The sequence below is a fragment of the Camelina sativa genome, chromosome 12, assembly GCF_030686135.1.
Source record: "Camelina sativa cultivar CO46 ecotype springtype chromosome 12, ASM3068613v1".
Lineage (NCBI taxonomy): Eukaryota > Viridiplantae > Streptophyta > Magnoliopsida > Brassicales > Brassicaceae > Camelina > Camelina sativa.
In genome coordinates, this window is record NC_141891.1 from 19355522 (window position 1) to 19382261 (window position 26740).

Sequence of the window (26740 nt, forward strand, 5' to 3'; positions counted from 1 at the left end):
TGTTCTCTTCTTTTCTGAGATGGATTGGATTATAATTCCATCTATATTGCGTTTAGAATGATACTATAGAGACTGTTGTCATTTTTGAAATGAATCCAACGTACGACGATCTTGTCCCAGCTGAGAAACGGTCCTCACTTGAAGATCTTCTCTAGATAATGTGGATGTGCTCCTGGGTCTATGATTCTGTTCTAGTGGGTTTAGAGATGTTGCCTGCATAATATTAAACTGAAGATCCTCCACATAGTCTACAAAAGCGCAAACTGCATGATACTTACTCCAATCATGGTCTTCTCCAAGACCTTGGATTTCAACACTAAGAAGATGGTTCCTTTCGGGATTGAAGTAGAAAACATAAAAAGGTTTGAATGCAGTTTCCTTGATCAAAACAATGTCACCTGAAGCAGTCACCCCAACAACAGAAAGATTGTAGTCGTCAACCTGAACAACTTTATTGTCAGCCTTCAAAGTGTAGGCAAATTTCGACCATTCCTGTTTCTCGAGATCCTCTAGAACCCACATACATAATTCTAGGGGAAATCCACCATCCTCAGCACACTTCCACTTAATCACACCTAATTTACCCTCATAGTTTATCAGTGTAGTACACAAACCATATTGGCAGCATATATCTAGAAACTTAAACTTCTCAAACCTAACATCGAAACAAGCTATAAGATGTGATCGAGTATCACAGTCGTACACTGTGAAATACAAAATTCCATTGATGCATACCCCTCCATTCCGATCATCCTCGTTATAGGGACATTGGATCTTCCTCCATCTCTCTTTTTCAGTTCCTAATGTCAGGATATAACGAGCCATTTTATTGTTAACTGTATTGTTCATGGACAATACCTTGAATTGCCCCCCAATTGGATCAAACCCTATAAGGCCACCACTATGGTCTCTGGACGTGATGGGACCTCTTTGGACACAGGTACGACGATGGCCAGTTCCTAATCTCAAACGATGTAAGATCTCAAACTGTCCCGTTATAGGGTTACATATGACACCCGCTCCATCCTCATCCTTACACGAGAGCTGCAAACTTGGGAAATAGAGCAAACCAGAGGCATATCTACACATAGCGAGGCTATTGTCTAAGGAGCACTTGATATGAAAATCGGCTGCTACTACAAGAGACAAAGGCTTCCCATAATGATTATGAGGCTGAGGCGCCAAGAAGAAGCTCCACTCACGGTGTTGCCGGACCCCAATTAAGAGACGTGGACGAGCCAAGGACCTGGTCAAGAATAACTCGTTGAAATATGGCTTGTGAAGCATGGATCCCCATAGCTTTGACACGCAACGAAACCTCTCGATTGAATTTATAGGCAACCTGGAGAGTATCTCAAGAATGATATCATTAGGGATGGAATCTGAGTTTTCTTCTCTATTCATGATCGTCGTTGTACCTTTTATCGAATTCGAGCGGAGAAATCACAAATCGCAGAGACTCTAGGTTTATTATATAAGGAAATTTTCAGGGTCTGAACTAACCTAAAGCCCAAGAAACATGGGCTTTTTAACCACTTAAGTATTCTCAAATGATGGTCTCCTCTCTGGTATAATAATCTCTTTAAGTGGGAGTTGTGATACTGATGTTTCTTTTACCTCAATCAGCATAATCAACAACGAAGCTGTGCATTACAAATCAGCCTTTAAAAATGGAATTTTTCGTAGGAGCATGCCGTGGAAGAGGAGGGGTGTGAAAAAGAAATAAGATTGTTTTAGCATAACCAGTAGCTGGCAAAGTATGATTGATGTTAAAAGGTTCTAAAGTATATAAAAAACATTTGCTAGTATAGACCCTGAAGAAATATTCTCGATGAAAAGAATGGTAGATGATCTTGTAACCTTTGAAATTTGAATCCCGGAACAACTTATTAACTAATCTTTGATGTGTGATAGAAAAATTAGTAAGAAGTCCACAATCTCATATATTTCCTCAAGAATATCCCTTGTCTAGATCCAGCTTCAAACTATTTGTTTGATTCCATCTAGCATGAGAGACCGTAACAGACTGATAAAGCTCACACAATCCTGTCACATATTTTTCACATTAAAAAATAGCATGAGAGAGTCAGAGACCGTAACAGATTGATAAAGCTCACACAGACCTGTCACATATTTTTTCTTTACTCTCTCTCTCACATGCAAAAATAGCTGAGACAACTTCTTGAATAAAAACTTGATTTATTAAGAACCTTTTTGATAACTTAATGTTTACAGAGAGAGAATATATACAACTACTAATAGAAAATAGAGAGATTTTTCTCTTAACTTGAGGAGCAAGGGAAGCAATCAAGTTTGGAAACCTATATATTATAATCATCATCTAAACGACACAAAGCATCAAATTTGTTATTGTTGTCAAACGATCCAATGTTGCTAATATCAAAGATGCTTGACTTGAGATGCTTATCGTTAAGACTAAGATCATCGACATGGTCTACAAAGATATAAACATAACCACGGTCAGCTCCAACACCTTGATTTCCAACATGATGGAAACTGTTCCTCTCAGGATTGAAGTAGAAAATTACATTAGGCTTAGATCTCGCGGCCTCGGAACAAAACAATTTCACCTGTAGCAGTCATCCCAACAACATCAAGACGATTGAGATTTTCATTCTCCGGAAGAGGATAGACATGTTTAGACCATCCCTGTTTGTCGAAATCCTCTAGAACCCACAGATGTAACTCACAGGAACACCATAAACTATAATCCCATGGACTATCATAGGCATAACATCAAAGCAAACTACCACATCAGAACTTTCACCACTTGGATTTCCTAAGTAAAATACAAAACCCCATAGATGCATATCCCTTTACCAAAAGGCTTATGGGTAAAGGGACATTGGATCTTCCTCCACTTCACTATTCTATAACATTATCTAAGCAAGGGGTATCCGAGAGTTCGGGAGTCCAGCAGATAGATAAACAAGAATGTTCTATGAAATTGGTTGTAGGTCCAGGTTATACAGCTAGAGTTCTTGAAGTCCTGAAAGGAAAATCAAAAACCTTGAGGATACTCAAGGCGAAAAAAACGATATAATAAAACTATAAGCTTCACGAATAGTATATAATCTTAATTTGCTAACACATTTAGTTTACTCCCAAGTCCCAAGTAACGTGTAACACAATTACCCGAGACCAAAGTGCTAACCAAAAAAAAGAAGAGTAAAAGCACACACGAAACCTGTAAATGAAAAGTGTCACACTCGCACGCAAGATAGAGAGAGTTAAATACAGACGATTTCAGCCATGGCTCTGACTTGAATAAAAACTTGGTTTCTTAATAATTTCTTTGATAAATTGATGTTTACATAGCTAGAGAGAGTACAACTTGTATCAAAACGAGAGCTTTTCTAGCTGACTTGAGGAGCAAGGAAGTAATCACGTTTTGACACATGTGTATTATAAATCATCATCTAAATGACACAAAGCATCAAATTTGTTAATTTTCTTAAACGCTTCTGAGATCCTAAGATCATAGATGCTTGACTTGAGTTGCTTTGTATCGTTAACACTAAGATCATCTATATGATCTACAAAGGCATAAACCCTACCACAATTAGGTCCACCACCTCCGAAGATAACATTTTGGAAAGTGTTCCGATCCTCTCGGGACTGAAGTAGATAACATAAGACTTATATGACGAGGTCTCCCACAAAACAATTTCACTTGTAGCAGTCATCCCAACAACGGAAAGACGTTTGCAGAATCCATCACCCGGAAAAGGGAAGACACATTCCGACCATTCTTGTTTCTCGACATCTTCTAGAACCCACATACATAACTCACGGGTACGCCGTTCACAATAATAGTTCTCATTTTCATACTTCAACTTCAACATATAATCTCACCTAATTTACCTTTATAGTTTATCAACTGAAGAAAGATGGCATACCGTCCAGTATGTATTCTGAGGCTGAGGCTACGAGAAGAAAAGCCATTCATCGTTGGCTCGTTTGGAGGCGAATAAGAGACGTGGACGAGTCGAAGACCTGGTCAGGAACAGCTCGGTGAAATCTTGATTGCCAAGTATGGACGCCCATTGCTTTGAAACGCAACGACACCTCCCGGCTAACTTTGTAGGCAATCTCAAGAAGATCTCGTGAAAGAGATCAATGGGGATGGAATCGATAGTTTTTTCACTATTCATGATCGTTGTATTTTGTTGATCAGACGGAGACACTCCATTATATAGAGTTCGGGACCTAGGGCATTTATTGGTTTGCTTTGGTTTAATTTGATTTTGGTTTAAAAGCATAAAGATCATCTATATATATAAAGTTCACTCCTGGTGCTATATATGTCAGCCACATTCTCTTTAATTTTTGTGGGCCTTACAGATTTTAATAAAGCCTTTAAACAATTATACAAATGACAAACTGATCTACTAGATTTAATCCAAAGTCTGTAGGCTCATCACTATTTCATCCAAAATCTGTAGGTCCAACACTACTTTTAAATCCTGTGGATTCAACCTGATAATATTTCATCCAAAGTTCAGCGGTATGAACGAAACTCTATTTTATTATTTAACCATAAAAAATAAAAAACGAAAGAAAAGAATAGAGCATCTACCCGATATATATGAAGTAAAACACTGAATTTGGAATAATATTATTACCTATTCGTACCTAACTTTTCATGTATCGTTTACGCTTAGTTCTTTTACATATACATGCATCATATGGTTAAGACACATAATTATAATAGACAAATAAAATATTTTCTTAGCAAGAAGACAAGAACTATGATTAGAATCTCTATTGATCTTGTAATTATATATCACCTAAGCAATTCTTTTTTACTTTAAAATAAATTTAAAATATTCATTTAACGCATATTTATGTTAATTTAATTGATAGAAAGTTTAAATAAAAAAATATAATTAGTAAAATAAATAAAATGCTAAAATAAGAAAACAATACTATAATTTTTTATTATTGGTAATAATATAATTAAAATTGTCTATTAAACTGATCATAATTAAAAATTATAAATGTATTATTAAGTTTTAGAATGGAAGTAAATTTTAAATTTATGGTAGAATAAAAAAATTATGTAATTGTGTATTATTGAGTTGTAGAATGGAAGTAAAATTTAAAATTATGGAAGAATAAAAAAAATCTGTATTTGTATTTATACAATTTTAAACAGGAAAAATAAAATTAAAAGTGAAATATTATTTTATAACATGATCAAAAAATTTGATGTTTCGTTAATTGAATCAAATACTTCTAATCCAAATTTAAGTATTGAAAGATGGTAATTAAAGAGAAAAAGTTATAATATATCTTGAAAATCAGTTTACAGTCTATTATGTGTTATGTGTGATCCAATAGAAGGTAGAAAAAAATAGATGTCAAAAGGAGTGCATCATCAATAATGACGAAAGAATTAAAGTTAAAAGTGTTTGAAAATGAATTAGTAAAACTTGAAAAGATAATAGGGAATACACAATCACACATGACTAAATTAAAATCTCTGACATCTCATTAATTGTATGAAACGAATGAGTTTGTAGAAAAATAAATGACATACATTATTAAATAGATTATTAGATTCCAAGTCGGGTTTAACAGTTTGGCCATATAATCATGGAAAGTGGGATACGATATGCACTTTCATGAATTGGTCGTTTATGGTACGTTGCAATTATTTTGATGGGTAAAGCAAGCTCGGTAAAGATGTTATAACGATATGATTATATATTTTATCTTTAAGCAATATTCATGAGATTCGGTATATTCAAATTTATACGGAATAATGTTATGTTAGTATCAACATCTAATCATAAATAATATATACAATTAGATCAACAATCGATCAATATCAAAGCCTTTAAAAAATGTTTTTAATGAAATATATGAATAAGAAATAAACTCTCTTAACGATAAAAGATCTTGAAGTAGTCATCAATGTCGTTTATTTTTCCTAATATTACCACATGACATATATTTATAAAAATTTACCCTCAAAACTTTGAATGATTATATTCGAGCTCAAGAATTTCTATATTCTTATAAAAATATTTAAATTAAAATCCCGCGCTTGCGCGGGTACAAATTCTAGTTTACCATATTATAGCACGGCTTATAGCTTACGTTTTTTTTAACAATTTTGCTATTAATTTGTTTTTTGGTGTAGAGTTTATCCTGGAAATCTTGAAAAATATAATTTCGACGATGATTTTGTTAATACTTCATATAGGTTGTCTCATTTTGTAATTGAATTATTAGATACATGCATGAACAACTTTGTTTTGAGAAATTTAAACATTCTTGTCTAAAACTTCTAAAAATATATTCCAGATGAAAGTTTGATCTAATAATGCATATTTTGTAACAAAGAGTTTTTTGGTGAATAAATTTTACATTCATTCAAAAAAAAAGCTTAAGTATTTAGATATATTCATACTTAAGCTTCTCAATTATCATCTCAATCTCGAAAAGATCTTGGCTAACTTTTTAATAGATATAATTAAGATAGACATTTTCTTTTATGTTAGCTCTTCAATTTCTTGAATATAATTCTACAATTTTTTTAATAAAAAAATCATTTAATTTTATTTCTGACAACTTCTAAATATTAGAATATGAAAATTACCTTCCTCTTAGTCTCTCTATATTTTTCTAAACCAATTTCCACAGTTTTCTTCAATTATCTTCCATTTGATAGTGAACAAAACTCTAATCTTCTTTGTTTATAAACTTTTTTGTTCATATATAAAATTTTATTTTTTTACAAACAAACTTTCATGAATTTCTCTACAAATTGACAAAATTATAACACCTAAACCATATGTCCATAGATTCATGGTTTACGTCAAAAGGAAGAAGTGACTCTTTGATTTACTCCCGATGCCTTTTTTGTCTTTTGGTGATGCATCTACTTTCTTGGGACATGTTCTAAACCTCTATAGTGACATATAAATAATATATAATGTTGTATAACACTATATATAACTGTGCGTTATATATAAACAAAGGTGTTGTAAACTGTCATTTTGAAATGTCATTTTGAAAATATGTTTCCACACTCTTAGTTTAAACTTTGAAGTAATATTATTCTTCAAGTTATTACGTATCTCTGTTTTTTTTTTGTCAGTTGTCGTTATATGAGTGAATGAGGAGGGTAGGTGGACTCTCTGATTTATTATTTGCACATGTTGAATGTGAATGTGAGCCATCAGATATTCCCACCAAGAAACCGAGTCAACTGAGTCATCTCTATGTGTATATATATATATATATATGAAGTAAGATGGAGCATATAAATTATTGTCGTATTAATCATATTATTGACCTTTGGAAAGATCGCAAAAGAGTAAACTACTTACAAGTTGGCCGTCAAAAAGGAAACAAAGAATCAGATAAAGTTACCTGGTGGCTTCATGTCAAGATAAAGTCAGGTCAAAACTCAAAAGTGATGAGCTCCATAAATGAGTTGACAAAATGCAAAAATTAGGTATTACAAATACAAAATGTACTAGGTACCAACCCGCACATATAAATCGATTTAAATAAAATATTATGAGTAAAATTATTATTTGAGATTTAAGATTTGTTTGTACAAAACAAAATTTGTAAGTAAAGTTTTTTCGTTTATTCAAATTTGAGTTTATTTTCTGTAAAATACGTTTCATCCGTGAAATATTTTAACTTGGAAAATTTAAGGTGGTGTAGAAACTTTTGATGTCTTTTTGTGTTTCTAAAAGTCAAATTCACATATTTTATGTTTCACATTATTATCTATATCACTATACCATTAAATAGATAAAATAATATTTTAAAACTAATCGATTTAATTTAAACTAATCCTAAGTTTAAAAATGCAATGAGAAAGTGAAAAAGTGATAAATAAATGAATAATTTTTGTTTTCTTGTTTTTGAAATATAATCTACTTTTAACTAGGTACTAATCCGCGAAAAACCGCGGGCTGAAATTTTTTTTGATGAAAATTTGTAATAATTTATTTTTGTTATTATGTTATTTTTCTTGTTTTTGAAATATAATTTACTTTTAACTAGGTACTAATCCGCGGAAAACCGCGGGCTGAATTTTTTTTTGATGAAAATTTGTAATAATTTATTTTTTTTATTATGTTATTTATTAATTTTTAAAATCTAAGATGTTAAACGGAACTGATATAGATTTTATTTGATTAGATTTTTGATAAAAAATTTAATCCATGCTGGTAAAAAATGTTGATAAAATTTGTAGTTGTAGATTTTATTCGATTAGATTTTTCAAATCTTAGCTGATAATTTTTAATAATATTTTTTTTCATTTCAAGTATGAACTAGTTTAGATTCGAATAGATTTTATTTACCTTTGTAGATTTAATTTAATTATATCTGTCAACAATTTTTTTTGTTTATTAATAATTAATAAAGATAAATTAATTAATTAAATTTTTCTAGTGGCAGGTGAATGTAATTTTTTACACATTATAAGGTTAGATTCATATTTGTACTTCCCAATTAATATAGTAGGATAAGTAAATAGGTTATAAAAATGATAATTAAATACATTTTCAGATTTAATAGTTGATTAAATCTTTTATTTTTAAAAATTGATAGAAAAAAATATTGGGTCATAATAATTTGGTAGCATATTTATGTTCAAATAAGAAAAATACTTAGGGGTGAACCTTTTTGTTCACCTCCCTCCTCTCCACCAATCAGAATCTTCTATCTAATATTTCATTTTTAAAATGAATCAAAATTAAATTAAAATGCAAAACAAATTAAGAAAACAAATTTTGTATACTTTTAATTAAGGAAAGTTAAATATTGGCTTGGTTTAGATTCTAAAACTAGAACAAAATTATATGTCGGTTTGGGTTTACAAATAAGATGATTAGAGTTAAGATTTTACAATTAAAACAAAATTATATGTCAGTTTGGGTTTACAAATGAAATGGTTAGAGTTTAGATTTTACAATTAAAACAAAATTATATGTCAGTTTGGGTTAAAAATGAGGGGGTTATGTTTTAGATTTTACAATTAGAACATAATTATATGTCAGTTTGGGTTTACAAATGAGATGGTTAGGGTTTAGATTTTATAATTTGAACGAAATTATATGTTGGTTTGGGTTTACAAATGAGTTAGTTAGGATTTGGATTTTACGATTAGAACAATATTATATGTCGATTTGGGTTTACAAATGAGATGGTTAGGGTTTAGATTTTACAATTAGAACAAAATTATATGTCGGTTAGAGTTTACAAATGGATATTTAGGGTTTGATTTTACAATTAGAATAAAATTATATGTCGGTTTGGGTTTACAAAATGAGATGGTTAGAATTTAGATTTTACAATTAGAATGAGATTATATATCGGTTTGGGTTTATAAAAGAATGGTTTAAATTTTTTTATTTTATAATAATGTATATATATTTTATTTTCTTATTTTAGAAAGGGATGAATGAAGAGGTTTACCCCTAAGGGTGAAGTCAAGTATTGTTTAAATAATAATGAAAAGTAAAGATATTTATTAAAAAAGGTACATGAACTCTGTGAACGTGACACTTCAGTTTTTGTTTGTGAAAGTACTTCTTTATTAATATATAAAGGATACATACACTTTCTTAAGCCTGCATTTTATAGTATTTTTTTTCTTATGATACTTTCACAAACTCAGAGTACGATTATCTAATGAAGAAAAATAATTAGAGGGGATTAATAAAATATTGGTCGCTGAGAAAAAAAAAAGAAAAAAAAAGAGAGAGAAAGAATATAGGTGATGTCATATGGACCATGGTCCAATAATATTTATTTGCCTAGTTTTTTTTTTTTTTTTTTGGTTAAAGGGGCATTCATTTATTTGCCTAGTTGATACTGTCGTCATGAGTCATGAGCATAGTGCTCGTCGAACCTTGCCGTATTCTTGGATAAAATTCGATTCTAGCATAGCATCGGTCCTAACTTGAACTCTTGTGTGAATTTAATTAATATGAAAACTATTGTTTTGTGTTGCCAAATAAATAAATGTTTCCTTCAGTTTAGTGTTTCAGATGTCTCTGAATCCTCCTTGTACGTTATAAAACGTAAAAAGTAACTAAAACCATAACTTAAACGAAAGATTTCTAAATGATTAAGCTTAAGCCTAATATCATTTTGTATTGGATATATAAATTTCTAAATGATTTTTTTTTGGTTGGATTATGTTATGGTTGCATAACGGATGATACTATAAGAATGTAATGTTAAAAGGAATATGCACTGTTCAAAATATATAATTGATCAAGCATTATAAGTTGTAAAAATGGATATCAACATTTTAAAACCAATCTTAACATAATGTGTCTCAAAAATATTGAAAAAAAACTAAAATAAAATTGTTGCAATACATGATTCTAAGACAATTTTACATTTACAATTGTTCAGAGTTTATATGTTAACATCATTTATGAATTAGAATTATAATCTTGTAATTAATTACACTAAGTAATAAACTTGTTAATTGTTTTTTCTATTTAAAAAATCTCGGGTTACCAGAAATATTAATACAGTATTTTATAAATAAAATAAAAATAAAGAACGTGGTCTTAATTATTTATATATATTTTATAGAACAAAAGAAAAAACAAGAGCCGTACAACTGGTTGGACGGCTCGATTGTTATCAAAAGGGGGTAAAGAGGTTATGGTTAAGTCGGTTGCGACTGCTGTCCCGAGTTTTGTGATGTCTTGTTATCGTTTACCGAAAACAATCACATCCAAACTGACAACTGCAGTTGCTAATTTTTGGTGGAGCTCTTCGGGTCAGGAGGAGGGTATGCATTGGTTAGCCTAGGACAAGCTCTGCAGTAGCAAACAGTTAGGTGGTTTGGGTTTTTGAAATGTTGATGATTTTAACACGGCGTTATTGGCTAAACAGTTATGGCGGCTGATTGAGTTCCCGGACTCTCTATTTGCCAGGGGTTTTAAAAGTCGGTATTATCGGAACTCTACTCCGATGGAACCGTTGCGTTCATACTCCCCTTCCTATGGATGGAGGAGTATTGTCTCTGCTCGCTCTTTGGTGAATCTAGGACTTATTAAACGGGTTGGATCGGGAGATACCATTGATATATGGTCAGATCCCTGGATTCCAGCCCAATCCCCAAGACCAGCATTACAAAACGGGTCTCCTGCAGATCCTAATTTATCCTTATCTCACTTTATTGATCCTGCTACGCGCACTTGGCGACGGGATCGGCTTCTCGAACATTTTGATCCTGTGGATGTTTCTTTGATTCAGGCCCTTCCTTTAAGTAGTTGTCCGCAAGCGGATTCCTTGGGATGGCATTTTACAAAGTCTGGTAAATATACGGTTAAATCAGGGTATGATACAGCGCGGCTGGGTGTCCCCAGTTTCTTTAAAGCTGTTGGGTCGGGGCCGGATATCACCATTCTCCTTGCCGGGCTCTGGCAAGTGCGGTGTCCACCTAAATTGAAACATTTCATGTGGCAAGCTCTTACTGGTTGTATTTCTGTTTCGGCGAACCTGAAACGGCATGGTGTTGCCTGTGATGTTGGTTGTTCGCGGTGCGGGGCAGAGGAAGAAACTATTAACCATGTTCTTTTCCTTTGTCCCCATGCACGTCAGGCCTGGGCTCTGGCTCATGTACCGGTGGGTCCGCAGAACTTCCCGACAGAATCGGTTTATGCTAATGTAGATCATTTTCTAGGGCGGAATAATCCGGGTTCACAGATTGATTTTTTCCCGTGGCTTATGTGGTATATTTGGAAAGCACGCAATGCCAAGGTTTTTGAAAATCGAACGGAACACCCTGATGAGGTGGTAAGATTGGCCGAAGGGGAGGCGTCATCTTGGCTTCTGGCCCAGACGGAGGAGGGGGATTTGGTGGGTCCGTCCCCTACTTCCCTCTCTGCTCGGCCGTCTCGAGGGGGTCCTCCTTCTCTTCCTTCGGTTTTTTCGGGGTATCGATGTTTTGTTGACGGTTCTTGGAAAGAGTCCGATGTTTTTTAAGGTGCAGGATGGTGTTGTACTTCTGTACAGCAAGAGTCCCCTCTGCTCGGAGCTACCAATTACAGGCGCAGTCTTTCCCTGCTACATGCTGAAGTTGAAGCATTTCAGTGGGCCATGCGGTGTATGATTGGGCATGATTTTCGGGAGGTGACTTTTCTCACGGACTGTTCCGATCTGGTGAAGATGGTGTCTTCTCCTCAAGAATAGCCGGCCTTTGCACCTTATCTAGACGACATAAAGATGGACAGGAAGGAGTTCTCTTCTTTTTCTTTAATTTATGTACCTTGTAATGCTAATGTTAGGGCGGACTCTTTAGCACGCCAAGCGCGTGTAAGTCCGTACCACATTTTGTTTGTAAACGATTTCCCACCAAATTGGCTCGAGCTAATTTTCTTGTTGAAAAAAAAAAAAAGAAAGAAAAAAAAAAGAAAAAACATGTGTCTAGGTTCATTTTGCAAGACGGCCCTTAAACTAATCACTTTGATCTATAAAAGCCCCACTCACACTTCATCTTCCACTTCAAAATTCAATTTTTTTTTTATCAAAGATTCTCTCATTCTCCTGATCTCCTCCATTAGAGTAAGTAAAAGCTTAAAGCTTCGCTATTGTGTGTTTTGATTCTCTCCTTCAATGTCTTCCATCTCTACCGTCTTCCCTAAATCAACATCTTTCATCTCTCAACCACTCACCAAACCCCACAAATCCGATTCAATCACCACATCAGTTTCATTCCCTTCGAATTCGAGAAACCGCAGCCTAAGAACATCACGCGTACGAGCTGGGCTTATCGAGCCAGATGGTGGGAAGCTCGTGGATCTTGTCGTATCAGAGCCGCGACGGAGAGAGAAGAAACACGAAGCGGCGGATTTGCCGAGAGTGAGATTGACGGAGATTGATCTACAGTGGATGCACGTATTGAGTGAAGGTTGGGCAAGTCCGCTTCGAGGGTTCATGAGGGAATCTGAGTTCCTCCAAACCCTTCATTTCAATTTGCTCAATCTCGATGATGGATCCGTCGTTAACATGTCTGTGCCTATTGTTCTTGCTATTGATGATGAGCAGAAAGCTCTGATTGGTGAATCGAAACGAGTCTCTCTTGTTGATTCTGATGATAACCCTATCGCTATTCTCAACGAGTAAGTCTCAATTCATTGGCTTTTCAAAGTTTCCATAGGTTTTGAGGAATCAAAGTTTGGATTTTTTTTTTCTGGTAGTTATGTTGGTCACAGAGTAGTAATGTGTCTGTGTTTTGTTATCAGTATTGAGATTTATAAACATCCGAAAGAAGAACGGATAGCGAGAACTTGGGGAACCACTGCGCCTGGTTTGCCTTACGTAGAAGAGGCGATAACCAATGCTGGGAACTGGCTCATTGGTGGTGATCTTGAGGTTTTGGAACCTGTTAAGTACAACGATGGGCTTGACCGTTTCAGGCTTTCGCCGTTGGAACTGCGTAATGAGCTAGAGAAACGTGGCGCTGATGCTGTGTTTGCGTTCCAGCTTAGGAACCCGGTTCATAACGGACATGCTCTTCTTATGACTGATACTCGTAGGAGACTTCTTGAGATGGGTTACAAAAACCCTATTCTTTTGTTACATCCGTTGGGAGGGTTTACAAAAGCGGATGATGTTCCTCTCAGCTGGCGAATGAAACAGCACGAGAAGGTTTGTAAATGCAGCAAGTAAAGTCTCTTATTTGTGTTGTTTCCTACTTCTTTATAGGAGATGCTAAAATTGTTTCTCATGACTAAATTAGGTGCTAGAGGACGGTGTTCTTGATCCAGAGACGACTGTGGTGTCTATATTCCCATCTCCAATGCTCTATGCTGGTCCAACTGAAGTGCAGTGGCACGCAAAGGCTAGGATCAATGCTGGTGCTAACTTCTACATTGTGGGTAGAGATCCGGCTGGAATGGGTCACCCTGTAGAGAAACGTGACCTGTATGATGCTGATCACGGGAAGAAAGTACTAAGCATGGCTCCTGGACTCGAACGACTTAACATTCTTCCTTTCAGGGTATACATATTAACCACATACTCAAACCTTGGTATCTCCTTCAAAGTTCTAGTCTCTTCGAGTTCTAATTTCTGGTTTTCAAATGGTTTTAGGTTGCTGCCTACGATAAGACACAAGGCAAGATGGCTTTCTTTGATCCCAAGAGAGCTCAGGATTTCTTGTTCATTTCTGGCACTAAGGTACAACTTCTCAGACCCATTGGGACATATTATAATCTAACCAGAGTACTCAGTTCCTGATGAAAGCTTAATTTGGTGTTGTTTTACTAGATGAGAGCATTGGCCAAGAACAGAGAAAACCCTCCTGATGGATTTATGTGCCCTGGAGGCTGGAAAGTGCTTGTGGATTACTATGACAGTTTGACTCTAACCGGAAATACCAGACTCCCAGAAAAGATTCCGGTCTAAGACAGACTAAACACATTCTTTTTTTTTTGTATGTTTTGTTTTGTTCTGTTTTAGTAAAGTAATAACATTATAGTTTCTTTAAGATCTCAACATAATGATTAATCCGTCTTTTGGTAAGATTTGGAAAAGCTTATATGAGCAATGGTGTTGAAATTTTGAGATATACCGATTTTAGATATCTTATTAAAAGCAAGCTTTATATAAGTTAGAGAGTTGCCAACATAAGAAAGTAGAATTGCTCATAGTTTAAAACCAATGTTCAAAGAGAGTTCAGAGGCAGTAGTGAATGTAGCTAAATTATAAGAGGAGGCAAACCTTACATGGTAGTTTATAGAAAGATATTTCATTATAGTGTCGAGTTATATTATTATAGTACATATAAACCAAAAAAGAAGAAAAAAAAAAAACAGAGCGTAAAAGCAATATGAATCTAACTTTCAATCCTTCATCGTTCTTCAATCTAACACTATGACTTCATTTTTAATTCTTTTGGTTAGAGTCACGATGTTACCTTCGTTATTACTTCCCCTCTTATTCCGTGAATGACTCACAACATCTGACGTTGGCTCAGTCTTCACTTCCACATGCTTATCTACTCGGTAGACAAGATCAGTTTTAGCCTCATTTACATCAACGCACACAATGGAGTCGTCATCGATTTCTTCTCGCACAATCATCATAGACATATCTGTGACCACTTTCCTCTCTAGCCATCTCCTAATGGGCCTAGCACCATACACCTACAATAATAATCATACAATATTAAGTGATACAACAACAAATCTAAAACCTCAAGCACAACATACTTTTCAAGTGGATAAGGAAAAGGACATTTACCGAGTCGTAACTGGCTGCTAAAACGTAGTCCAATGCATCATTTGTGACAGACATTGATACACCTTTCTCAGCAAGCCGATTAGCAACATTCTTCATTTGGAGTTGAACGATTTTTCTCAAATGCTCGTGGGACATAGGATCAAACATCACTATCTCATCCAATCTGTTTAACAGCTCTGGCCTGAAATAGTTTTTCACCTCCTTCATTGCGCTGTCTCGAGCCTCTTGCATTGCCACTTCACCTGTAAGCCCTGAAATAAGGTGTTCAGCCCCAAGGTTAGAAGTCATTATGATAATTGTGTTTTTAAAATCGACTGTCCTCCCATGCGAATCCGTTAATCTCCCATCGTCTAGCACTTGAAGTAGCGTGTTGAATACGGTAACATTGGCCTTTTCAACTTCATCAAAAAGTACAACACAGAAAGGTCGTCTCCTTACGGGTTCAGTTAGTTGTCCACCTTCGTCATGACCAATGTACCTAGAAAAGAAAGTGTACTATCATGTGATTTTCCATTATACCATCAATTACAAAACACGTAATAAGAGACTTTGAGTTAAGCACTACGTACCCAGGTGGTGCCCCTATAAGTTTATTAACAGAGTATTTTTCATGATACTCCGACATATCAAGCCTAACTATTAGGTTTTCATCGTCAAAGAGTTGCTCAGCAAGAGCCTTAGCCAGCTCAGTTTTGCCAACACCAGTTGGACCGAGGAAGAGAAAAGAACCAGACGGTTGTTGTGGCCTTCCTAGCCCAACCCTCGACCTTAAAATTGCCGCAGCCACAACTTTCACGGCTTCGTCTTGTCCAACAACTCTCTCGTGCAACCTATCTGCAAGAGAAAGTAGTCTCTTCTTCTCGTTCTGGTCAAGTTTAGTCACTGGAATCCCAGTCCATCGGCTCACTACCTCTGCAATATTGTCTGGCCCAACAGTTTCCGTAAGCATCACGTTATCTTTAGCATTCTCTTCTAATTTCGCTATTGCGGATACAACTTCCTCAATTGCACCATATCTTAGATCAGCAGCTTTAGGAAGGTCATATCGTCTCTCAGCCTCTTGTAGAGCAATCATGAGCTCATCTCGTCTCTGTTTAAGCCTCCGAGTTTCATTAATTATCATTTTCTCTTTTTTGTATTTTATTGTAAGAGGCTCAAGCTTGTCCCTCAAGTCATCAAGCTCTTTCCGCACCTGCAGAACAACAAATCAAAGAAGCTCGTATATAAACTTAAACAACAGTTACAATGCATTATTCTTATATATAGATAAAGAATATGTTTTGAATGTGATCACCTCGACTAGACGAGCTTCGCTAGCTTTGTCGTTCTCCTTTTCGAGAGCATGAACTTCTATCTCTAGTTGCATCCCTTTTCTTTCAAGGTTATCAATTTCTTCTGGTTGACTATCAAGCTGAACTCTTACATGTGCACAAGACTCATCAACCAAATCAATTGCCTTATCCGGTAAATGTCGACCTAAGCATATACAGAACAGAACAGAACACATATCAGCCAAAAGAAAAGAATCATCATGTCATACAACAAACACATATTTAAAATAAAAAGATAGCGCAACGGACCAGTGATGTAGCGGGCAGACAACTGAGCAGCAACAACAAGAGCTCTGTCTTGAATACGAACACCATGGTGTCCTTCATATTTTTCTTTAAGCCCTCGAAGAATACTGATAGTTTCAGGGACACTAGGCTCAGCTACAAACACTTGCTGGAACCTTCTCTCGAATGCAGCATCTTTCTCAACGTGTCTTCGGTATTCCTCAAGGGTAGTAGCTCCAATGCAACGAAGCTGACCTCTTGCTAACATAGGTTTAAGTAAATTAGAAGCATCCGTGGTACCACCTGCTTTGCCTGCACCAAGAGCCATGTGGATCTCATCGATAAAGAGAACAACTTTGCCTTGAGCGTCTTCAACTGCTTTCAAGACAGACTTCAATCTTTCTTCGAATTGTCCGCGGAGTGTTGTTCCAGCAACCAATGCGCCCATGTCCAAGGCAATGAGCTTTACATCAGTAAGATTGATAGGCACGTCTCCTTTCAAAATCCTCTGAGCCAAACCTTCAACGACAGCAGTTTTGCCAACACCTGGCTCACCGATTAGCACCGGGTTGTTCTTGGTTCTCCTTGAGAGAATCCCAACAACTCTTCTAATCTCCTTGTCTCGGCCAATCACAGGATCAAGCTTACCTGCTTGCTCAACCAAATCTGTCCCATAAGTCTTCAAAGCCTTGAGGATTACTTCCCCACGAAGCTTCTCCACCTCAGACTTGACCTTCTCTGGCACAAAACCAGCGTTTTGCAACAAATCCCTGATTTGAGAATCTTCAAGAAGACTAATCACCAAATCCTCTTCTCCCGCATTGGTCTTCTTCTGTGCACGAGTTAAGACCGTAACAAGACTTGAATTATTTTGAGGAATAATGGATGGAGCTGGTAAGGTAAGATTCTGTACTATCTGCTGGGCTATGGCTATGTTAACACCAGCTGGATTTTGAGGAATGGCTCTGTTTGGTACTGGTGTAGGAGGAGCCTGCTTTGGGAGGTTGTTTAAGGCTTGGTTGATCACTTTCACAGCTGACTGAGCCGAGGTATCGCATCCACCTGCACTCGTGATTGCTCGATAGAAAACACCAGTCCGGTCAACAATCAAAGTAGCTCCGAGATGCAGAGGTGTTACTTGGACATGCGACAATCTTTGGGCAAGCGCCAGAACTTTTGGAAGTATAACCTGGACCTTGGGGTTAAATTTTGTAGCATTCATCATCGATCGTACGTCTTCCTCTCTAAACCAGTGCAAGACAGACAATAAACCAAAACCTGATCACTATAATATAATCAAACAGAAACAATAGAAATAAACCCTAAACTTGAACAGACCCTTTTAGAAAGCAGAGATAAACCCTAAACTAATTTTGATCTCTCACTTCACCCACATCGTAAGCAAGCATCGCGTTGTTGAATATAATTTATACAAGAAACTTGAATCAAGTTACCTTATCTGTCCAAGATTTTGTGGATTGTGATTTCTTATATTCTGAGAAGCTCTCCGAGTATCCAAATCGTATTTGGTTAAGGAGGTAACTTGAATATGAAACCCTAAATCCAATGTAAAATATTATTTATTTTGTGAAAGAAATATAGGAAATAAAACTTTCTTCTAAAAAGAAAATAATCAAACTCCCGCTGAGTCGCTGAGAAGTGAGAACTATATATACGGAGTATTCTGAAACTAGTCTCCCTACCTTGGCAATTAGTAATTTTTCCGATTCTTTACATCAAATTCTTTTTGGAAATTTATTTCGTTTGTTTTGAATTAATTTACATAAAAATGATTAGTTCGTGAATTTATGTAAAGAAACAGGGAAATTAATTTTTTTACAAGAAACAGAAAATAGTTTTCCATAAAATATGATTAATTGTTGTTACATAGATATTAATCAAATATGTTTAATAAAAATTAATCAATTTGACAGGAAACAATACATATATAATATATATTTGTGAATTTATTTCGTCTTTTGGAATTAATCTATATATAATAGCAAACCCACTTTTTTGTGTCAATTTTTAATCCAACGGATGAGATTGATTCCAGTTTTAATCCAACAGTTTAAAATTATTAATCGTGTCTTTTCGTCGCACCCCCATCTTTCAAAAATCACACATCTTAGTCTTTGCATCTCTTTGTTGTACCTCCTGGTTTCAAAAATCACATCCATACATTTTTACACCTTTTAAATCACACCTCTTAGTCTTTGCATCTCTTTGTTGTACCTCCTGGTTTCAAAAATCACATCCATACATTTTTACACCTTTTAAATCACACCTCTTAGTCTTTGCATCTCTTTGTTGTACCTCCTGGTTTCAAAAATCACATCCATTAATTTTAACACCTTTTAATTTCACACCTCTATGTGTTACACCTCTTTGTTGTACCTCCCTGTTTCACATCTATTAATTTTTACACCTTTACATTTTCACACCTCTATGTTTTACACCTCTTTGTTTATTATATATAAACTTTTCTTGACTACATAAACAAGTTTTGAAAAATTGTTTTCTGAGTATTAAAGAATTGTATTATTGAAGTGTTTTTTAACTTTCAAGCATCAATCTCTAATTCAAGGTAATTTAATTTTTTTCTGCGAATGACCTGTAGTGTTTCTCTGTTAGATTATTATTACTGTTAGTCGACACTATTAAGTTCATACATTAATCTTAGTTTTGTTAACTTTAGTCTCTTCAAAATTTTTAGCCTTTCCGGTTTTCATGTTTTTGCATGGCTAATGTTATTAAGTACGTGTGCCATATTTTTTGCATGGCTAATGTTTTTGATTCTCAATGTGTAAATTTTTTGACTTTCTGGAAAAACCTATTTATTTTTTCTAACAAACATGGTATAAATGTTAATTTTTTTTTTGTAGGATGTCCATTAGATGTTCATGATTCAGGTTAGTTTATATTTTTTGTAAATACAGTTTTTAAAAAATTTAGTTGAATTATAATTTCTTATACTTTCTGGGTTTCAAACATTTTGATAATATATAGAAATATTACAAATGAACATGGAAATAGAGAGTGCCGAAGAAAAAGCCAGACATACTTATGACAACACAAAATCAAATTCTAGAAAGCGTAAACAAGACCAAATGACAAGTCAAGTTAGAAAGAAAAGATCTACTAAAGGTAACTTATTTAGTCTTTGATGACTTTCTAATTTGTATATACAACTTTTAAAAAACGTAATGTATAACAGTCACTTTTAGAGTGATCTGGAATCTGCCAAAAAAAAAAAAAAAAACAAGAAATATATAAAATTAGTGTTTAACTCAAAGAAGAGAACATCAAAAGGTGAGATATTATTATCACTTGTTTCACCACATCGACTTCGTTTTCGCTGTCGTTTATTGAAGAACATGATGGTACCGATTCATAGACATAAGTGGGAATTCAATTCCTAATATATGGTTGATATACGGAAATAAACTACTCACCACTACAGAGCTAAAGTTCTCCATAAGAGCTCTCCGCTTTGTCTCTCTCTCTCTCTCTCTTAATTTTTTTTCCAATAATCTTGTTTCTTCGTCGTACCCCCATCTTTTAAAAATCGCACCTATTAAACCATTTGTTAATGATCTCAAAAGTTGTAATGTTTCGGTCTAACAATTGCGTTTCTTCGTTGCACCCCCAACTTTCCATGTTGGCATCCGTTAATTTTCACACCTTTTTGTTTTACACCTCTTTGTTTATATAAAGTTGCAATGTTTTGATATAACAATTGTCTTTCTTCGTTGTACCCCTAGCTTTTAATGGTTGCACTTGTTAGTTTTCGCACATTTTTGTTTCACACCTCTTTGTTTTTATATATATACAGAATTTTATGGACTTTGAAAAGAGTTTTTCTTCTTTGAGTATTACTAATGATCTCACCCTTTGTTAATGATCTCAAAGTTGCAAAGTTTTGGTCCAAAAATTGTGTTTCTTCGCTGCACCCCCAACTTTCCATGTTGGCACCCATTAGTTTTCACACCCTTTTGTTTTACACCTCTTTGTTTATATAAAGTTGCAATGTTTTGATCCAACAATTGTATTTCATCGTTGTACCCCTAGCTTTCAATGGTTGTACTTATTAGTTTTCGCACCTTTTTGTTTCACACCTTTTTGTTTTCACACTCTTTGTTTTCTCTATATAATAGCAAACCCACTTTTGGGGGCCAACTTTAATCTAACGGATGAGATTGTTTCTATTATCTCATCAAACGGTTTAAAATTATTTATGATCCCAACAGTTGCAAGTTTTTTTCCAATAATCATGTTTCTTCGTCGTACCCCCATCTTTTAAAAATCACACCTATTAAACCCTTTGTTAATGATCTCAAAAGTTGCAATGTTTTGGTCCAACAATTGTGTTTCATCGTTGCACCCCCAGCTTTCCATGTTGGCACCCGTTAGTTTTCACACCCTTTTGTTTTACACCTCTTTGTTTATATAAAGTTGCAATGTTTTGATCCAACAATTGTGTTTCTTCGTCGTACCTCTAGCTTTCAATGGTTGCACTTGTTAGTTTTCACACCTTTTTGTTTCACACCTTTTTGTTTCACACCTCTTTGTTTTCACACTCTTTGTTTATATATATATATATAGATTTTTACGGATTTTGAAAAGAGTTTTTGTTCTTTGAGTATTATTAATGATCTCACCCTTTGTTAATGATCTCAAAGTTGCAAAGTTTTGGTCCAATAATTGTGTTTCTTCGTTGCACCCCCAGCTTTCCATGTTGGTACCCATTAGTTTTCACACCCTTTTGTTTTACACCTCTTTGTTTATATAAAGTTGCAATGTTTTGATCCAAAAATTGTGTTTCTTCGTTTTACCCCTAGCTTTCAATGGTTGCACTTGTTAGTTTTTGCACCTTTTTGTTTCACACATCTCTGTTTTCACACTCTTTGTTTTTATATATATACATATTTTTGTGGACTTTGAAAATAGTTTTTGTTCTTTGAGTATGATTAATGATCTCACCCTTTGTTAATGATCTCAAAAGTTGCAAAGTTTCAGTCCAACAATTGTGTTTCTTCGTTGCACCTTCAGCTTTCTATGTTAGCACCCGTTAGTTTTCACACCTTTTTGATTTACACTTCTTTGTTTATATAAAGTTGCAATGTTTTGATCCAGCAATTGTGTTTCTTTGTTGTACCCCTAGCTTTCAATGGTTGCACTTGTTATTTTTCAACCCTTTTTGTTTCACACTTTTGTTTCACACCTCTTTGTTTTCACATCTTTTTGTTTTTATATATCTACAGATTTTTATGGATTTTGAAAAGAGTTTTTGTTATTTAAGTATTATTAATGATCTCACCCTTTGTTAATGATCTCAAAAGTTTCAAAAACTCGATCCAACAATTGTGTTTCTTCGTTGCATCCCCAACTTTTCTTGTAGGCACCCGTTAGTTTTCATATCTTTTTGTTTTACACCTCTTTATTTATATAAAGTTTCAGTATTTTGATCCAACAATTATGTTTCTTCGTTGTACCCCTTGATTTCAATGTTTGCACTTGTTAGTTTTTATATCTTTTTGTTTCACACATTTTTGTTTCACATGTCTTTATTTTCATATTTTTGCATCTCTTCGTTGTATCCCCATCTTTCAAAAATCGCACCTATTAATTCTTTCATATTTTTTTCACACCTCTATGTTTCAAAAATCGCACCTTTTTGTTTTATACCTTTATTATTGTTATAAATTTCGATAGAATAATGATTTAATTTTTATTCTATGTGAATATCTTTCAAAATTGATTATCTGAGTATAATTCAGTAAACCTAGATTTATATATCTTTAACATTATTCTCTTATTGTCACTGAATCGATTTTTCATTTTTATATATATATATAACAAATATTTTATTTAACTAATTTAGTTAATTCATCTTAGTCATTATTTATGTGTTTTATATTATACAGTAAAAAAATTACCAAAAATTTTTTACTCGAAATATGAAATTAACAATGTTAATCATTTCAAGTTTTCACTTTTCCGTGCGGTAACGCACGGGCCAACATCCTAGTTTAAATAAAATATAATTAATTTGCAACCCAATTGTTAAAAAGCCAGATTATAATAATTGCACAAATCTATCACCTAAGATACAAGCATGCGCTAGTTAACCTATTGAGATAGTTCAGTCTAGAAATCAAAGGTCAATCATCCTAATATTTACTCTGCCAATGAGAAAAACAAAAAAATATCTCATTTGATTTTAAACGTTACGTTTAGGTGAAAAAATTGCATATTAATGGGTCAATAGTAATGGGCCTTTATATGAGTTAATTGTCAAAAACGTAATGGGCAATAATAGCCCATTAACTTGTAAACAACCAAAATATTGAAGTCTCTTAAGAGTTGAGAGCGTCTTGTCTCGTCTCTCTCTCTCTCTGTCGCCTCGCTTTCTTTTGATACTTCAAAATCAGTCTCACTCTCTCTATTGCTCGATTCTCGCTTTCGTTTCTGACCTTCGGAATCTAAATCAAAGGTATGCGTTCTTTATTCTTCCGATTTTCTCAACTAAGTTCTCAGACATTTTCAGTCTATAGGGTCTAAAACGTTGTAGGTTGCTAGATAAAATGTGGAAGAAATAATGGTTTGAGCACTAAATCGTAAAATGCAAACTCAAAGCTGTTGTGGGTCTTTTCATTTCTTGTAAAGTTGTTAGCTTTTGATGGAATTTTTGATGATTCTCCCTTGGTTACTTACATGCCTGCGCACTGTTTGTTTAAATGCCTGACTGAAGTTTTTTTTTTTCAGTCAAAAGCTCACATTTTTAAAATCATTTTGTTAGTCTTGGTATAGGTATAATGTGAAATCGGTTTCTGATTTTATGCTCTGAGTACTGTAGACAGGTGGAATTGGTACGTTGCTGGTGCATTTATAGATTGTGATCCAGATTCTTAGATAGAGACAGAACATTTGATCATAGGTTGCTGATGATGATTCGTAAACATAGATGTTCGTTTCAGAGAAGAACCTAGAAGTCTCTGTCTACTATCTTTTTCTTTCTCTGTTCTTTCATTTGAGAAGAAGAATGTTATGTGATGATAGTTTAAGTGTAAATCTAGTCTCTGGATCAATGATGATAGGTATATCGATGTTCCTTCACATAGCTGTTTGACATTTTTTTGGTTTTTGTTTTGAAGGTTGGACAATGTTTCTCAAAGTCCAGTTACCGTGGAACATGATGATTCCAGCTGAAAACATGGACGCAAAAGGGCTGATTCTAAAGAGGGCTATACTAGTCCAGTTACTAGACGCATTTGCTTCCAAGAAAGCAACCAAGGAGCTTGGCTACTACGTGGCAGTCACAGCACTGGACAAGATTGGAGAAGGCAAAATCAGGGAGCACACGGGTGAAGTTCTGTTCCCGGTAATGTTCAGCGGAATGACTTTCAAGATCTTTAAAGGAGAGATAATTCACGGTGTGGTGCACAAGGTGTTGAAGCACGGTGTGTTCATGAGGTGTGGTCCTATCGAGAATGTTTACCTCTCATACAGGAAGATGCCGGATTACAAGTACATCCCAGGAGAAAACCCGATCTTCATGAATGATAAGATGTCTAGGATCCAGGTTGAGGCTACAGTGAGGGTCGTGGTGCTTGGGACGAAGTGGATGGAGGCAGAGAGAGAGTTTCAGGCGTTGGCTAGCTTGGAAGGTGACTATCTTGGACCAATCTTTGAAGAGTGATCTGTTATCATTTCTTCATGTGGTGGGGGGTTTTGGGCAATCTCTCATGTCTATATAACTCAATCTTTTAGTGAAATGTGTGTTGGTTACTCTCTCAAGTCGTACCAAAAAATGAAAACATTGATCTGTGAATGTAATCATCTTCTCCACCTGCAAGAGAAATATCGCTAGTGTTTGATATAGATAGTGATTTTTGCTTTCCTGTTTTGTGATCGAGGTCAAACCGGATTGATAAGAAATATACTATCTAACCAAAGATAACCGAACCAATGTAGATTAAGTTGTATTATATTAACCGACTTTTGTTATGTCTTTTTTAGTTTTTACCGACTTTTCGTCATTGAGTTTCATCTGTACCGTGGATTACTTAACATGAGAATAAATAACAACCATAGGATCTTTCCTGAATCAACTAGGATTATGGGGTTTGCTCTCTCTATATATATTGTGACGAATAACATCGTCTAATTCATCAACCCTCGTTGATCCTCATTGTCAACCCTCGTTGATCTATATATCTAATCAACTCTCGTTGTTGATCTTGGTTGTCAACCCTCGTTGATCTCCATTATCAAACCTTGTTGATCTATATCTAATCAACTCTCGTTGTTGATCTTCGTTGTCAACCCTCGTTGATTAACAACCAGAAGTCGATGTTCTTCTTGTTAGGGTTCGGCTTGTCATCAAGGTATATACGTTATCTTCTATGTCTAGGAGTTTTTATTATATTTTTCCTTACATGCGTAGACTAGGGTTTCTCTGTTTCGTTGTTACTCTGTTTCTAAATATCTCGGGTCTTGTGCATATACATATATATCTTGTAAAATTGACTCAATCTGATTCGTATTCTTGTAGGGATCAATATATATGACCGTGCTGGGACAAACACAACATATGTTATCAACGACTCTCGTTGATGCATTAACGAGATCAACTGTTGATCTCATCATCAACGACTCTCGTTGATGCTCTAATATCAACTATCGTTGATGCTGTAACGATCAAATCTCGTTGATCTCATCATCAACGACTCTCGTTGATGCTCTAATATCAACTATCGTTGATGCTGTAACGATCAAATCTCGTTGATCTCATCATCAACAACTCTCGTTGATGCTCTAATATCAACACTCGTTGATGCTTTACCTATCAACTCTCGTTGATGCGTTATCGATCAACTCTCGTTGATCTCATCATCAACACTCGTTGATCCTAATCAACTATCGTTGATGCTTTAAAGATCAACACTCGTTGATCTCATCATCAACTCTCGTTGATTCTAATCAATCCTCGTTGATAAAAGAAGCAAGGTTCATGCATTGGGTGGGGTTTTATTTGACTTTTGCCATGACAGTTGCGCTTGCTTGGCAAGTCTAAGACCCTAAATAATATGTGAGCCTACAGGTATAAGTGGTGTATCTGTTCAAGTACTCTCGTTGACCCTCTCACCATCAACTCTCGTTGACCCTCTAACCATCACCTCTGTTGATTCTAATCAACGTCCCTCGTTGAGTTTTTAAAACGAAGGAACTTGAATCTATCTCCATAGATTTACTTTCTTGTCTGGGCTTCCAAACTGAAAAAGAAGGGGATGCATACGACCTTTGCCATGACAGGTGCGCTTGCTTGGCAGGTCTAGAATCCCTATTAATAAAGACAAAGATTCAAAGTTTGGTTTCGTGGATCGCAAGGTATTGTTAATATACATTCTTTTCCTGGATCGCAACATATTGTTTTTTTGGTCATATCGTCATATGCTTGTGTTTGTAATACTCAAATGATTTCTATGATTACTTTTTCTAGAAAAGGACATAAAACTTCAAATACAATATGTATATAATATATAACTAGATTTCATCAACAAGAAATATCTTTAACGAAACCAATCTCTATATATTCGTGGTTTAGACATTACATATATATATATATATAATTAAGAATATTAGTCAAATATATAACAAGTTGATTGGTCTTGGTATCTTGTATCTTCCAAGTGGAGCGACGCTGGGTATCTAATTGAACAATCTCTATATATGCGTTGTTTATACATTACACATATTTACCCGAAATGTTGCACGATGATCGCTCCTCAATCTTCGCGATCCTCATTAACTCTGCATTAATCTTGATCTCATGCGTTACGCCCTTCCCGGTTTGACTCCGTTGGCAAACTCCGCACTCATTTTACCTCGTGAGCTTGAGTTCACCTCTCTCT

The 26740-nt window shown here is 34.9% G+C and overlaps 2 protein-coding genes, 1 long non-coding RNA gene and 2 pseudogenes across 4 annotated transcripts; 3 read left to right on the forward strand and 2 right to left on the reverse strand.

Moving 5' to 3' along the window:
- LOC104733647 (putative F-box protein At5g42430 pseudogene) lies at nt 1–1406 on the reverse strand (annotated as a pseudogene).
- An 11061-nt stretch (nt 1407–12467) lies between these two features.
- On the forward strand, nt 12468–14549 carry LOC104732176 (ATP-sulfurylase 3, chloroplastic). Its single transcript, XM_010451713.3, has 5 exons — nt 12468–13142; nt 13266–13671; nt 13763–14023; nt 14116–14202; nt 14293–14549. The coding sequence occupies exons 1-5, from the start codon at nt 12637–12639 to the stop codon at nt 14428–14430; spliced, it is 1398 nt and encodes a 465-aa protein (XP_010450015.1). The 5' UTR covers nt 12468–12636; the 3' UTR covers nt 14431–14549.
- A 222-nt stretch (nt 14550–14771) lies between these two features.
- Nucleotides 14772–18051, reverse strand: LOC104733648 (putative chaperone protein ClpB2, chloroplastic). Its single transcript, XM_019233606.2, has 5 exons — nt 16848–18051; nt 16562–16743; nt 15837–16459; nt 15268–15745; nt 14772–15170 (listed from the first exon to the last, which is right to left on the reverse strand). Exons 1-5 carry the CDS (start codon nt 18046–18048, stop codon nt 14886–14888), a joined length of 2769 nt encoding a protein of 922 aa, XP_019089151.2. The 5' UTR covers nt 18049–18051; the 3' UTR covers nt 14772–14885.
- Nucleotides 18052–23158: 5107 nt separating this feature from the next.
- Nucleotides 23159–24707, forward strand: LOC104732177 (DNA-directed RNA polymerase V subunit 7 pseudogene; annotated as a pseudogene). The gene is made up of 2 exons (XR_015573875.1): nt 23159–23319; nt 23981–24707. The product of XR_015573875.1 is annotated as a DNA-directed RNA polymerase V subunit 7 pseudogene (transcript).
- A 289-nt stretch (nt 24708–24996) lies between these two features.
- Nucleotides 24997–26407, forward strand: LOC147930754 (uncharacterized). Its single transcript, XR_015575548.1, has 2 exons — nt 24997–25213; nt 25381–26407. It is a non-coding gene; the product is annotated as an uncharacterized LOC147930754 (long non-coding RNA).
- Nucleotides 26408–26740: the final 333 nt, after the last annotated feature.